This window comes from Haliaeetus leucocephalus, unplaced genomic scaffold (assembly GCF_000737465.1).
Source record: "Haliaeetus leucocephalus isolate CR32 unplaced genomic scaffold, Haliaeetus_leucocephalus-4.0 Scaffold773, whole genome shotgun sequence".
NCBI classification, from domain to species: Eukaryota; Metazoa; Chordata; class Aves; order Accipitriformes; family Accipitridae; genus Haliaeetus; species Haliaeetus leucocephalus.
In genome coordinates this window covers 5,395,889-5,407,822 of record NW_010973209.1, presented here as the reverse complement: position 1 = coordinate 5,407,822, position 11,934 = coordinate 5,395,889, and the positions used below count along the sequence as shown (strand labels likewise).

The following is an 11,934-nucleotide window of genomic DNA, read 5'->3' as shown; positions in this document are numbered from 1 at the left end:
GCCAGCACATACACCCCCCCCCCCGCCTCCGCCTTTGCTCCCTACCCCCGGGCCGGGGTCCCCGCCTCGCCCCGGGCAAGCCCGCTCCCACCGGGGTGGCCCTCGCGGCCACGGGACCCTCACGCCCACCTAAAGCGTCGGTCCTCTCCGTGTGCGTATGTGTGTGTGTGGAGTGGGGGGGGGCTGTCGCAGCGGCGTGTGCCCTCGCTATAAGGGACGCCGATGCCTCCATCTAGTGGCTCCCGCTGGCCCTGCCGCCGCGGCGGAGACCTGGGACCGTCCCCTCCCCTCCCCCGGCCCGGGACCCCCCCAGGCACAGCCCTGCCGGCCCCCGGTACCGCCGGCCCCCTTCGCTGCTCCCGCGGGTCCCCAGCACCCGCGCAGCCCTGCTCTGCCGGCAGCAGCCTCCCCAGAGGGGTGCCGGCACCCCAGCGAGCCCGGCACGGGTCCGGGTCCCCCCCCCGCCGCCCCGAGGAGCCGGCGGGACCTGGCACACACGCAGCAGGCACACGCGTGGCTGAGGAGCCCTTTATTGAGGGTACGGTCGAGGACCCCTTTAGTGAGGGTGAAGGAGGAGGGGGAGGCGGCGGGGCGGCCGGAGGGCAGGGAAGCGGGGCTGACGGGAAAGGCAGCTGGTAGCCCTGGGGCATGCCAGGGCCGCGGCGGGACGGGCCCCTTGCCGTGCCAGCGGCCAGGTAGCCCGGGCTCGCCCTGCGCGTGGGAAGAAGCTGGCAGCACGGGCCGGGGCTCCGTGCCCGTGCCAGCAGGGCTACGCTGCGTGCCGAGGCGAGTAACATACGACAGCCAGGTTATTGCGGCTCCCTGGCGCGGGCGTCTTGCCCCAGAGCCGGGTGCCCGAGATAATACTTCGCTCTTACGCAGCGCTGCTGAAGGGATGCGCCCCGCCACCCCTGGGGTGGCAGAGGGGCCGTGTTCCTGCCCTGCGCTGGGCGGCAGCGGCGGAGCAGGGCGGGGGTGCCGGTGTCCCGGCTCCCACGCGGCCGGACCCTGGCACCGCTCTCCCCGGGGCGCCGGTGGCTGGGAAGGGGCACGCGCCCTGGCCCCGGCCGCAGCCGAGGGCAGCCTCAGGCGAAGACGGCGGAGTTTTGCCAGTAGGAGTAGACAAGGAAGCCGGTGAAGGTGCTGTCTGTCTTGACGCTGGCGTAGAAACCGATGTAGTCCCCCACGCCCACCTGCACCCACACCTCATCCTCGGGCTCCAGGCGGACCAAGGCCCCCCCCGAGAGCGAGGTGGGCTTGGGCCAGTTCCCGTAGTACTGGAAGAAGGAGGCGACGGACTGGCCGTTCTTCATGATGTCGAACTGGAGGCTGGCACGGTAGACGGTGGCGTGGACGGCGAAGTAGTAGAGGCCGGGCACCTCGCAGGTGAACTTGCCTGTCGTGGGGTCGTAGTGGCCCTGCTCGTTGATGAGCACGACGTCGAAGCGGATGGGCTGATCAGCCAGCGGCGGGCTGCGAGACTCGGAGCGCTTGGCACTGAAGGCCGAGCGGGGGGCCACCGCGCACTCGCCCTGCGCCCCCTTCTCACCGTGCAGGCCATCCACGCCGGGGCTGCCCACCTCCCCGCGGGGACCGGGCGCTCCTGGGGCAGGCGGGAGGGGGACAGGGTTACCTCTAAGCCATCGCCACCACCACAGCCCGCTGCCATCCAAGCCTCCCCCAGGGCCTCTGCCCAGCCCCAATCCCTCAGGATTACAAGCCTTCCACAGGACGCAGGTGGTGAATACCCAGCAAGGCCAGTGCTCTGCCTGGGGAAGCAGCACAAGTGGGGAAGGCTAGGTGCACGTGATAAGTGGGCACAGTGACAAGAGAAATCCCCACAGGCTGGGAGAAACCCCAGCCCAGGAGCCAGGATGGGGACGATGCAGCCATGTTCCAGGGACAGCTTGGTGGGCCCTCGTAAAGCAGGGGGTGGAAGAGAAGGATGGCAGTGGGGATGGGCAGAAATGCAGTTTTGCCAGTGGCGGGGAGCCGCTGCCTGTTGCAGGAGCACAGGGTCACCACAGGCAGGACCGAAGGGGCGGTGCTGGCATGAAAGGGGCACTTTTGCACGATTCGCTCTTGGTTTGGCAATGTGGGGCTGTGCCAGCATCCAGGGATCACCCCCTGACATGAGGGCATTCCCCACAGGCAGGGAAGAGCAGGTTCCCCTCCCCAGCCGGGATGTCTCCTTTCTTACCAGGAGGGCCCATCTCGCCCTTCTCTCCCGGCATCCCCATTGCCCCGTCCCGGCCATCTCGTCCATCTCTGCCTGGCAGACCCTGGGCCCCATGCAGGCCCGGCGTCCCTGGGATGCCTGGCTGCCCTGAGCACAGCCCAGGGATCTTGTTGTCTTCGATCTGCAATGAGCTGGTGATGAACCCGAGGAGGAAGAGGAGGAAGAACTGCTTCATCTCGTCTGCCGTGGAGGGGCTGGAAGGGGGCAGAGAAGGGTAATGGCTCTGGGGACCTCAGCGAAGAGGGCTGGGAAACATGGTTGCAGTGCTCAGCAGGGAGCGGGTGCGAGGGGTCAGCGGGGGACTGTTCCTCCCTTCTTTCTCCCTTTGCCTTTTCAGTTGCTCCCTACAGCAAGGCCTGACCGCTGGCCGCACCTGCCGCAGCATCCCCATCGCCGGCTGTGCTGCCGCATTGTCCTGCAGCCCACTGGCGCGCCCCGCGGTGGGACGGTTCGTGGGAGTGCTGGGACCGGGGAGCTGGGGGGGGACCTGCGGCACGTGTGGGAGGCAGTAGCTCTGTGCGTGCGGCTGGGGGCTGTTCGGGGTGGGAGCTGCCACACTGGCGGCGTGCCTGGCTATGGGTGTGCGTGGGGGTGCCGGCAGGGGACTGTTGGGGTGTCAGCTGGAGGGCAGCGGGTGAGCTGCAAGCTGGGCATGGGGTGGGATTGTTGCGTCCAGGCAGTGTGCGGCCGGGCAGCAGCTCGGGGAGCGTGGGGCTGCGTCGTGGCCCAGCCCTTGGCAGCATCCCTGCTGCCGGTGGCTCCGCTCCACGCCCGGCCGACTCCCTGGGGCACAGCTGTCTGGGGCTGCAGCATCCTCAGCAGTGCCGGACCACCCCGGTGCTGGGGACCACCCTGCTGCCCGGGCTGCCCCCAGCCCTTCCCACAATCAGCACAGCGAGAGCGGAGCCCCGCGGCTGGCGCTGGCCCCCTCCCTGTGGCCTTGCCCCAGCAAAGCCGCTCTCTTCCCCCTCCTGGACGCGACGGCTGCAACAAAGAGGAAAAGGAGGAGAGAAGTGTCTCTCCTCCGCCCAGGCGCTGAAGCCAGGACCCCGGCGAGTCCCAGCTCCCCCCAGCGTGGGGCAGACAGAGCGGGGTAGCCCCACTCACTGCGATCCTGCGGCTCCTGCCCCGGCGCCTTGCTGCTCTCCGGCGTGGAAGGGCTGCGGCTCTTCCTGACCACTTCGCTCTGACGAAGGCCCTAGGAAAGGCAGCCTCTCCACCCCCCCCCTCCTCCTCACGTCTCTCCTCCCAAACTCCAAAGGAAATCAAGGGCCTTGGGAGCCAAAAGCTACAAGACAAGGGGAAAAAGAAAAATAATCCCATGGTGTCAGAAGTGCTGTAAGGAGGGGGAAGGGAGAGCGAGACAAACAGCCTGGCAAAGGGAGAGGAGGCACGGGCTGCAAGCCACCTCGGCTGAACACGTCTGGGCACCCAGGCAGCAGGACGGAGGGAAGGGAAATGGGAGGAAACAGGCAGCAGAGTGAAAGCGGAACAAGAGAAAGGCCAAGGGAGGGAAACCCGGCAAAGGCAGGCAGGGTTGGAGAAGCAGAAGGGAGAGGGAGCCCTTGGGGCATGCAGGTCCCTTGACTGGCAGCCTCGGGGCTGTCCCTGGCAGCAGGGCTGAGGCAAGGGGTACAGCGGGGCGCACGCAGGCTAGCAGTGCCAGCCCCAGGAGCACCCACAGGGAGCTGCAGGAGCCAGCCGGGGGGTGCAGACGTAGGGCCCAGGGGCAGCGTGTGGGGCTGAGCGGGCAGGGATGTGCCAGGCAGCAGCAGGCAGGTGGAAGCGCAGGCAGAGCAGCACTGCAGCCATGCCAGGAAGCAGGGCTAGCCCTAGGTGACTGCGGGGCACGCGGCAAAGCTGGGACTGTGCCGGGCTTTCGAAGGCTTTTGAAGGCGCTCCTAGCTTGCCTTTAACTCGTTCCAGCATTGAGTGCATCCAACGGACACAGTCAGATGCCGGGTGGTGGGGCAGTCCTGTGGCTGGGGGGCAGTCCCCGTGCCCCGCAGCCAGCTTGCAGCAGCTGGGACATACATAGAGCAAAGGAGCCAGGTGGGCTTGAGCTGCGAGGGCAGAGTGGTGCTGACCTGAGTGGGTCCTGTTCCCAGTAACCCCAGCCAGGCAAGCCTTTCCCATGCGCTCAGGGCGGCTGAGGGCAGTGGGAAGCATGGCAGCACTGCTGGCTTTCTCCTCCCTGTGCCGGTGCCCGCAGCAGAGCAGGTGACATTGCCGGCTGAGCATTCCTGGCCCAGATGACCAGGGCCAGCCTGCGTGCTGGCAGGGAGCTGCCTGGCTTCTCTCTCCCAAGGTGTGAAGGGGCTGTTATTTTTGGCCAGCTGCGAGCTGGTTTGTGGCCGCGGGATGTTGCCAGGCCTGTGGCCATCAGGGTGGCCTGAAGCCAGCACAGCCAGCTCAGGAGCAGGGCCACAGCCTTTGCTGGGGCAGGATCCCCTCCCTGCACCATAGGACTGTAAGCCTCACCCCCTCTGAGACCCATCCATCTCCCTGGGGCCCTTCAAGCCCCCCAGCCCATCGGGGGTACAGCCAGCAGCCCGTTCCCCCCTGCAGACAGGCAGTCTCAACTGTGCCCCTCCATTCCTGCTCAGACTCCCCACCCCAGCCCTGGCTTCCCTCCTTTGGCCCATGCCTCATTTTCCACTGGGATCTGGCAGGACCCACACACAGACCCTCCTCAAATAAGCCACCTGCTCCATCAGGTTTGTCAGCTGCTCACGCTGTTTATTCTGCTGGCTTCAGGGCTGCGGGACATGGGCAGCCCTGGGCTCTTCTGCCTGCAGCCTGGTTCACCTTGGCCCAGCCTTGCTCCATTTGGGGAGCATTAACCCTTCCCCTGCTAGGCTAGCAACTGCCTGAGGGCTGTGAGAAAGAGGCCATGCACAGCCTGGAGAGGCTGAAAGAGAGAAGTGGGCTGGGAACTATGCACAGCTCTGGCCAGCACGCCCAGGGTTGGCTAAGGATGGGGAGGCAGCGCTCAGCCCTTTTGCCACCGTCCTGCTGCTTGGCGGGGGGACTTTGTGTGGTATTCCCAGCACAGCTCCCACCTGTGGGCACAGCCTCTCCAGCACAAGCCTTTCCCTGTAGCAAGGCTGGGAAGGGGCACCTGCTCTCTAAGGACTTGGTCCTGTGGGCGAGCCCCTGGCATCTGGGCACTGAGCTGAGCGCTGAGCAGAGGGGCAGGCGAGGAGCCAGGCAATGGGGTGCTGCTGATGGGGGCCTCCCCAGCAGCTGGGTATTTGCAACAGGAGGAGGATGGGATGGACATTTGGGGTGGAGGAGCAGCTCTGGGCAGGCTGCTTCAGCCCCTGGTCCTCTTCTCTTGCCGGGTCAGGGCTGGAAGCACTCTACGGGGTCGTTGGAGTCGGGCAGGATGTTGCAGTTGATGGGCCAGAGGATGCCGAGGAGGCCAAGGGACTGCTGGCACCGCAGCTCGGCAGCCAGGCACACGGCTCGGCAGGGCTGCAGGACACCCCCATCTGGGGTGCACTTGGGCACAAAGAGGCTGCAGATGAGGAGGCGGAGGTGCTGGTAGCAGGCGAGCTCCATCAGTGTCTGTGGAAGAGTGGCAGTGAGCATGGCACCGTGTGGTGTGGTGCGGGCAGACCCACGTGCAGCCCCCAGGCAGCTCACCTGGTAGTCCTGCAGCACCTCAGCGGCTCCCTCCTGGTCCGGGATGGCCAGCCAGATGTTGGGGAAGGAGGTGGCATTGTAGCCTAGCCCCAGGCACATCTCCACGTCCACAGGCTCACAGACAGACCCTACCACAGGGTGAGGTGCTTCACTTATAGCAGGAGTGATGCCCACCAGGTGTGCCTCAGGCAGATGTTAGCCATGGGGCAGCTGCCAGCATGTCTCCCATGTCAGGTAGGCTCAGGGGGGGGTTGAGTGCTGAGTGGAGCACCGGAGGGTGGCACTCACCAAAGGCCGGGTAGGAGACACCAGTGCAGTTCAGCTCATCGGTGCCATCAGGGCAGTCATGCCAGCCATCACACACAGACTCCAGCGCCTGGCACTCGCCATTTCCACAGGAGAACTCTGCGGGGCTACAGGTCTCTGTAAAACAAGAGGAGCCAGCGTGGCAAGGCATGGGCTCGGGCATGGGCACAGGCAGACAGCAGGCTGGCTGTGGCCTCGGTCGTGCCGATGGTGGGTGGCCTCCCTGCTGGGAGTCAGCCTGTTTCCACGCTGACCACTCCTGTCTCTGCTCTTTTTGGTCACTGGCTGGGGGACATCCAGGTGAGGGGTTGCAGAGCAGACACAGCTGATACGTGACCATTGCTGGCCCAGCTTAGGGAGATCCCAAATTCCCTGAGTTTTTTTGGGGCAGCCCTCAGGTGATGGATCGTGCCAGGGTGCAGGTGAGCCCTTCCAGGGCACATCCCCATGGCTGGGATCAATAGGGTTATAGGGTAATTCAGGTGAGAAGGGACCCCAGGGGCCTGTAGCCCAACCTACTGCTCCAGGCAGGGTCAGCTATGGAGCGAGAGTGGTTTTTTCTAGGGCTTTATCCAGTCTGGCCTTGAAAACCCCCAAGGATAGTTACTGCACAGCCCCTCTGGGCAGCCTGCGCCCTTGCTTGGCTACCTACTCTCTGTGGCATTGTGGGCTTGGTAGGTGGCGAAGAACCCGTTGTCTGCTACTCCCTCGTCCGCCACGAAGAGGACAGTCATTACATGGCGTGAGGAGGTCAGGGTGGGTGGCAGCTGGTGGCCGCAGAACCTGCCGGGGTTGTGGGGAGCAGGATGGTGTCAAGGTGGGCAGCAGGGCCGAACAGCACCTCCCCAAACCCTCTCCTCCGGTGGCTCCTCCTCACCAGCCTGCCCCGTGCCTCAGTTTCCCCAGCTGAGCCACGGGATCCCAGTGCACCCAGACTGGTGCAGCAGGGCCAGAGATATCAGGGGTGTGCCTGTACCTGCCCATGAGGCTGGCAGCCCCCGTGCCTGCACTGTCGTGCACCTCCACGAAGTCAAAGCTGCAGTCCTCGTGTGACTCCAGGCTGAAGTTGTGGAAGTGTAGGTCGATGACGTGGCCCACGGGCACTGAGATCTGCCAGAGGCACAGCTGCAGGGCAGGGGGCAGCCGGCAACACCTATGAAACCGGGCAGGGGCACCCCCAGCTCTCCCTGGTGGGGGGTGTTGCCTTCCTCCCTGCCCGCCCTCACCCTCGCCCTGCTCCCGCCTCCGTCTCGCTGGCATCCCTTCTCTCACCTGCTGGTGTGGGTATGGCTGGGGATGGCTCGGGGTGGAGAAGTGCCCCTCCAAGGTGGTCAGCGGCCCCCCGCACTCTGCAGGGACACACACACATGCAGCTTTACACCCTGCCCCTTTCCCTTCACCCCATCTCCCTGCTCCCCTGCCCCTGCCTCCCACTGCCCGTCACCGTGCCCTCTGGCCAGGTGCCACGGGGGCTGCAGGCAGCGGGACTGGCCCACCTTTGTGTTTCAGGCTGCAGTTGGCCTCATCGCTCTTGTCCGCGCAGTCGTGGAAGCCGTCGCAGACGAAGCCCAGGTGGAGGCAGAGCCCCTGGTCACAAAAGTGCTCATCCCAGGCACAGCTCTCTGCAGCGCAGGCAGAGATAGCCAGGCTGGTGGTGGTGGCCCACCAGGTACCCTCCCCTGCCCCAATGCCCCGGGCGTTACGGGAGACCGCCCTGGCGCTACCCACTGCCTGCCTGCAGTGAGGAGTACCCGGGGGTGGGGGTACTCACTCTCACTGGGAGCCACGGCGCGGTAGCGGGCGCTGAAGCCTGGGGCGCCCACGCTGCTGTCGGAGACAAAGGTGACGCGCAGGTGGTTGGAGTTGGTGTTGAAGGTCGGAGGGGCCACATTGCCGCAAAACCTGGGGGTACAACAAGGGGCGACAGTGCTCACTCCCGGAGATGGTGCCCCCTCCCTACTGCACCGCCACAAAGCCTGGGTGCAAGGGGCCCTACCTGGATGGGCCCCCCCGAGCCGGGGCAGGATCCGTGCCACCGGCCCCCTGCTCTTCGTAGAGCTCCACACGGTCAAACAGGCAGGAGGCAGTGCCCTCCACGCTGAACGTCTCCATCTTCAGCTGGATGGCGAGGCCAGGGCCCACCTCGATGCGCCAGATGCAGAGTGCGTCGGGTGGGTAGGGGCCAGGGTAGTTGGGAGAGCTGAAGGAGCCCTCGGGGCCCCGCAAGGTCCCACCGCAGGCTGCACGGGGCAACAATGTGGGCATGAGCTAGTACTGCGGGGCACCACTGTCCGGGCACACTACTCCACTTGGGACTTACCCGGTGCTGCCGTGCCAGCTGTAGGCAGCCAGCTCTGGGTTGGAGTGGCAGCTGTCTTGGGGGCCGGGGGGTCCCTTCGGATGGGTGCTGTAGTGATGGAGGCAGCGCCACGGGCGGGCAGGGCTGCGGCTGGAGCGCCGGGTGGCTGCGGGGATGTCAGCTCTGTGCCCAGGGAAGAGCAGAGACAGCTCAGCCCCAGCAGGGAGAAACGGCTGCAGTGCAGGGAGGGGGTTTAGGAAGCCCAGCCAGCCCCACGGCCTGCGCTCCCACCCTACCCCATACGTGTGCAGGTCCCAGGGGGATCCCACATAGCTCTCAGAGGGCCCAGTGACCTTGCCACATCCCAGGGAGGTGGAGATCCCCCTTGCTCCTGTGGGCACTCTCTCCCCATGATGGGGAGACCCTGGGAGGTCCTGTGTAGGATGGATGCCCTCACTGTGCCCCCCTCCTCCTCTGAGCTGGTTCTGTGTCCCCCACCCCACAGTCACAGCCCATCCCCCATCCTTCCCTGCTTGGGCACTCACGGTGGATGACAATGCCCAACAGGAGGGCGATGAGGAAGAGGAGGATGGCACTCATCAGAGCCACACAGAGCCAGGTGAACTTGCAGTCGGTGCGGTACCGCCAGCCTGCCTGGCCCCAGAGCTGCCGGCCTGCGGGAAGGCGAGGAAAGCGGGCAGAGCCGGGGTGCTGCTAGCCATACCCCTACCCTGCCACCTCCCTGCACAGCTGGCTGACCCCTGGCTGGGCACGTCCTGACCTCTTGTCCCCGGGGTGTTAGTGGGTCTCCTAAGCGGCCCCAGAGCCCAGCGGGGAACTTGCCCCACCACCCCGCTCCCAGACCCACAGCTGCTCCTGGCGGCCCCACAGACAGGGGCGTGTGTACAAACCCCCAAGCTGGTACCGAGGCCGTCCTGGGGCGATGCAGAGATGGTCCCATCCTCATCTGGTGGGTGCTCGGTGCTTGGCGCTGCCTGGGGCTCCTCGCCCTCGAAGACAGGGTTGCAGAACTCAGTCTGCAGGAGAGCGAGCGTGGGTGGCACCACGGGGAGTACGTTGCGGGGACCCGTGGGTGGCTAGGCAGGGACCCCTAAGTGGCACCCACACCCCCAGCCCTACCTTGCTGTGGTTCAGAGCCTCAGGGCAAAGCGTGATTTCGGTGAAGTCTTTCATGGCAGCGGGTGATTCCCAGCGCAGCCTGGCTAAAAGCCTCCCCAGCATGCTCTGCCCCCCAGCAGAGCCACCTGCCCCACCACCTGCCCCTCCCCAGCTGCCCCCATTGGTGCCGGGGTGGCGTGGGGACCCCCGCTCCAGGCACCGGGGCAGAGGCGGTGGCAGCGCCAGCTGTGCCTACACGTGCCACCCCAGCACCGGACCCCCAGGAGCCCCGAGGGCCATGCCTGCAGCACCGTGAATGCGGGGAGCCCCGGGAGACCTGCGGCCCCAGTCCCTTCTGCAGGCCCCTTCCCCCTCGCCTGTTAATCCAGCTCAGCTGAGGATGCCGAGGTCAGGCTCTGGCACAGAGAACCAGCGTCTTAAAGGGGAAGGTGTGCTTGCACCCGTCCCGCTGGGAGCCCGTCCCACCAGGGACCCTGCTTTTGGGTGCATGGCGGCACCGCTGGTTTGCCTGCTTCCTCCGGGCTCCCCGCTGGCACAGGGCGGCACTGAAGGGACTGCGCTGGGGAGCCCGGGCTGAACGTGTCCTTCCTTCCCTTGTGCCTCCCCAGCACTGGGCATCTGAGCCCCACCACCTGCACTCCTGCTGCCCCTTAATGCCTCGCTGCCCGTCTCCATCCCTAAGCAGGGGAGAAAGGGGCCATTGTTCAGGGGCTTTGCGGGGAGAGCATGGGCACTGGGGAGGTCCGCAGGGCTGGAGTAGGAGGAAAGGCTCCCTCTGCCTCCGGGCCCTGCAGGTTGCTGGAGGAGAGGGACTGCTGCCTGCACTCATGTCTCCCTTGCTCCTGGCAAGCCCTGGGGCACGGGTGCTCCTGGGCCTCTGGAGCCACGCACGGGCAGGCTGCTCCGGCACCGGTGGCGGTTTCCCTCCCGCTGCTGGAGCCACAGTCCTTCATCTGCCCACCCAGAGACACGCACATGTACACAGCGCTCTGTTCAAGCTAAAATTTATTCCTGCACGAGTCTCCCTTGTACGAGACACTTCCCACCCATCTTGCTTACACAGTAAACAAGCCACCTGCCAAGCAGCAACGCTGCCCCAGTCCGGTACCTGCCGCGGGCAGCCCCTCCATCCTGGCCTGCCCTCCCCTGAGCCCCGCCGGGATGCCCCAGGCTGGGCGGGATGCTCATGGCGTGAGAGTGCTCAGCCTGTGCCCGCAGGGCCAGTGAGGGCGAAGCAGGACGGGTTGCTGGGTGGGATGTAGCTGCCTGGCGGGCTGGGGCTGGGATTGTGCTGGGTCAGGCCCATCTCTCCTCCCATTGCACCTCAGGCAAGGCAGGATGGGGAGGAGAATAAATTAGAGAAAAGGCTAAAAAGGCCACTGGCATTTGCTAGCTGGAGGATAGAGCAGCAGGGCAGATGGGGACGCGCATCCCCAGGCACCCAGGGGGGCTCCTGATCGCAGGAAGAAAAAAGCCCCAATTGCAGATGGTCTCGGAAAGCCACTGTCCTCCCCTCCCTCTGCTCCACAGGATGGACATTCCTGTGCAACCCCAATGGCGTCCCGCTCCCCTAAATGGTTTAAGGCACCGTTGTATGAGGAGGCAGGTAAAAACCTACCCAAAGCATCCCCCAGCACAAGTCCCTGGCGAGCCAGGAAGCGGTGGGGTGCTCCAGGTTAAGCGAAGTCCACTATAAATACATATAAATTCCACAAAATGTTTTCTTCCCTCCTGTCCATGAGTCCGGGCCTGAACTCAGGCTGCTTTGAGGAGTGTGCATGGGGCAGCTGGTGGGAATGTGCTGCCTGAGATGGGACGGAGGCAACAGAAGGGCTGGGGTCCTTTGCCAGGAGGTTCAGGAGTGCCGGGAGGAGGCTGGGAGCAGTTCACGAATCCTCTGGGACAGCCAAGCAGAATGGGAGTGCCAAGAGGCCAGGAGGGATGTGGGAGGCTCTCCTGGGTTCCCAGCTCTGGGTGCTCCGCCAGGGGAGCAGAGGTCCTGGCTGAGTCAATGGGGCAGGCAGTCCCATGCCCGCAGAGTCCCCTGCTCGGTATTTTTATTACACACCAACAAAAAAAAGAAAAGGAAAAAAAAAAAAAAAGAAAAAGAAAAGAAAGAAACTAAAACGTACCCCAAGGTAAAAACCAAATGCCAGCGACCAGGAGGTGCCTGAGCTGCCTGGGCCCTGCCCTGCCGCAGGCTGCCCTCCTCAATTCAGAGCTGGGGTGTCCTTGCCTAGGATTTGCTCCTGGCTGCCTTCAGCCTCCCACTGCAGCCACCTCAGGGTCTCTCCTCTTCACC

At 65.2% G+C, this 11,934-nt stretch overlaps 2 protein-coding genes across 2 annotated transcripts; both read right to left on the bottom strand.

Moving 5' to 3' along the window:
• Positions 1-1,085: 1,085 nt before the first annotated feature.
• C1QTNF5 (C1q and tumor necrosis factor related protein 5) lies at positions 1,086-2,414 on the bottom strand. Its single transcript, XM_010581450.1, has 2 exons — positions 2,201-2,414; positions 1,086-1,603 (listed from the first exon to the last, which is right to left on the bottom strand). Exons 1-2 carry the CDS (start codon positions 2,412-2,414, stop codon positions 1,086-1,088), a joined length of 732 nt encoding a protein of 243 aa, XP_010579752.1.
• A 3,170-nt stretch (positions 2,415-5,584) lies between these two features.
• On the bottom strand, positions 5,585-9,686 carry MFRP (membrane frizzled-related protein). Its single transcript, XM_010581449.1, has 13 exons — positions 9,633-9,686; positions 9,418-9,502; positions 9,038-9,166; positions 8,514-8,675; positions 8,190-8,433; positions 7,965-8,095; positions 7,690-7,815; positions 7,466-7,542; positions 7,170-7,318; positions 6,846-6,976; positions 6,176-6,310; positions 5,888-6,015; positions 5,585-5,809 (listed from the first exon to the last, which is right to left on the bottom strand). The coding sequence occupies exons 1-13, from the start codon at positions 9,684-9,686 to the stop codon at positions 5,585-5,587; spliced, it is 1,776 nt and encodes a 591-aa protein (XP_010579751.1).
• Between the last annotated feature and the right edge of the window lie 2,248 nt (positions 9,687-11,934).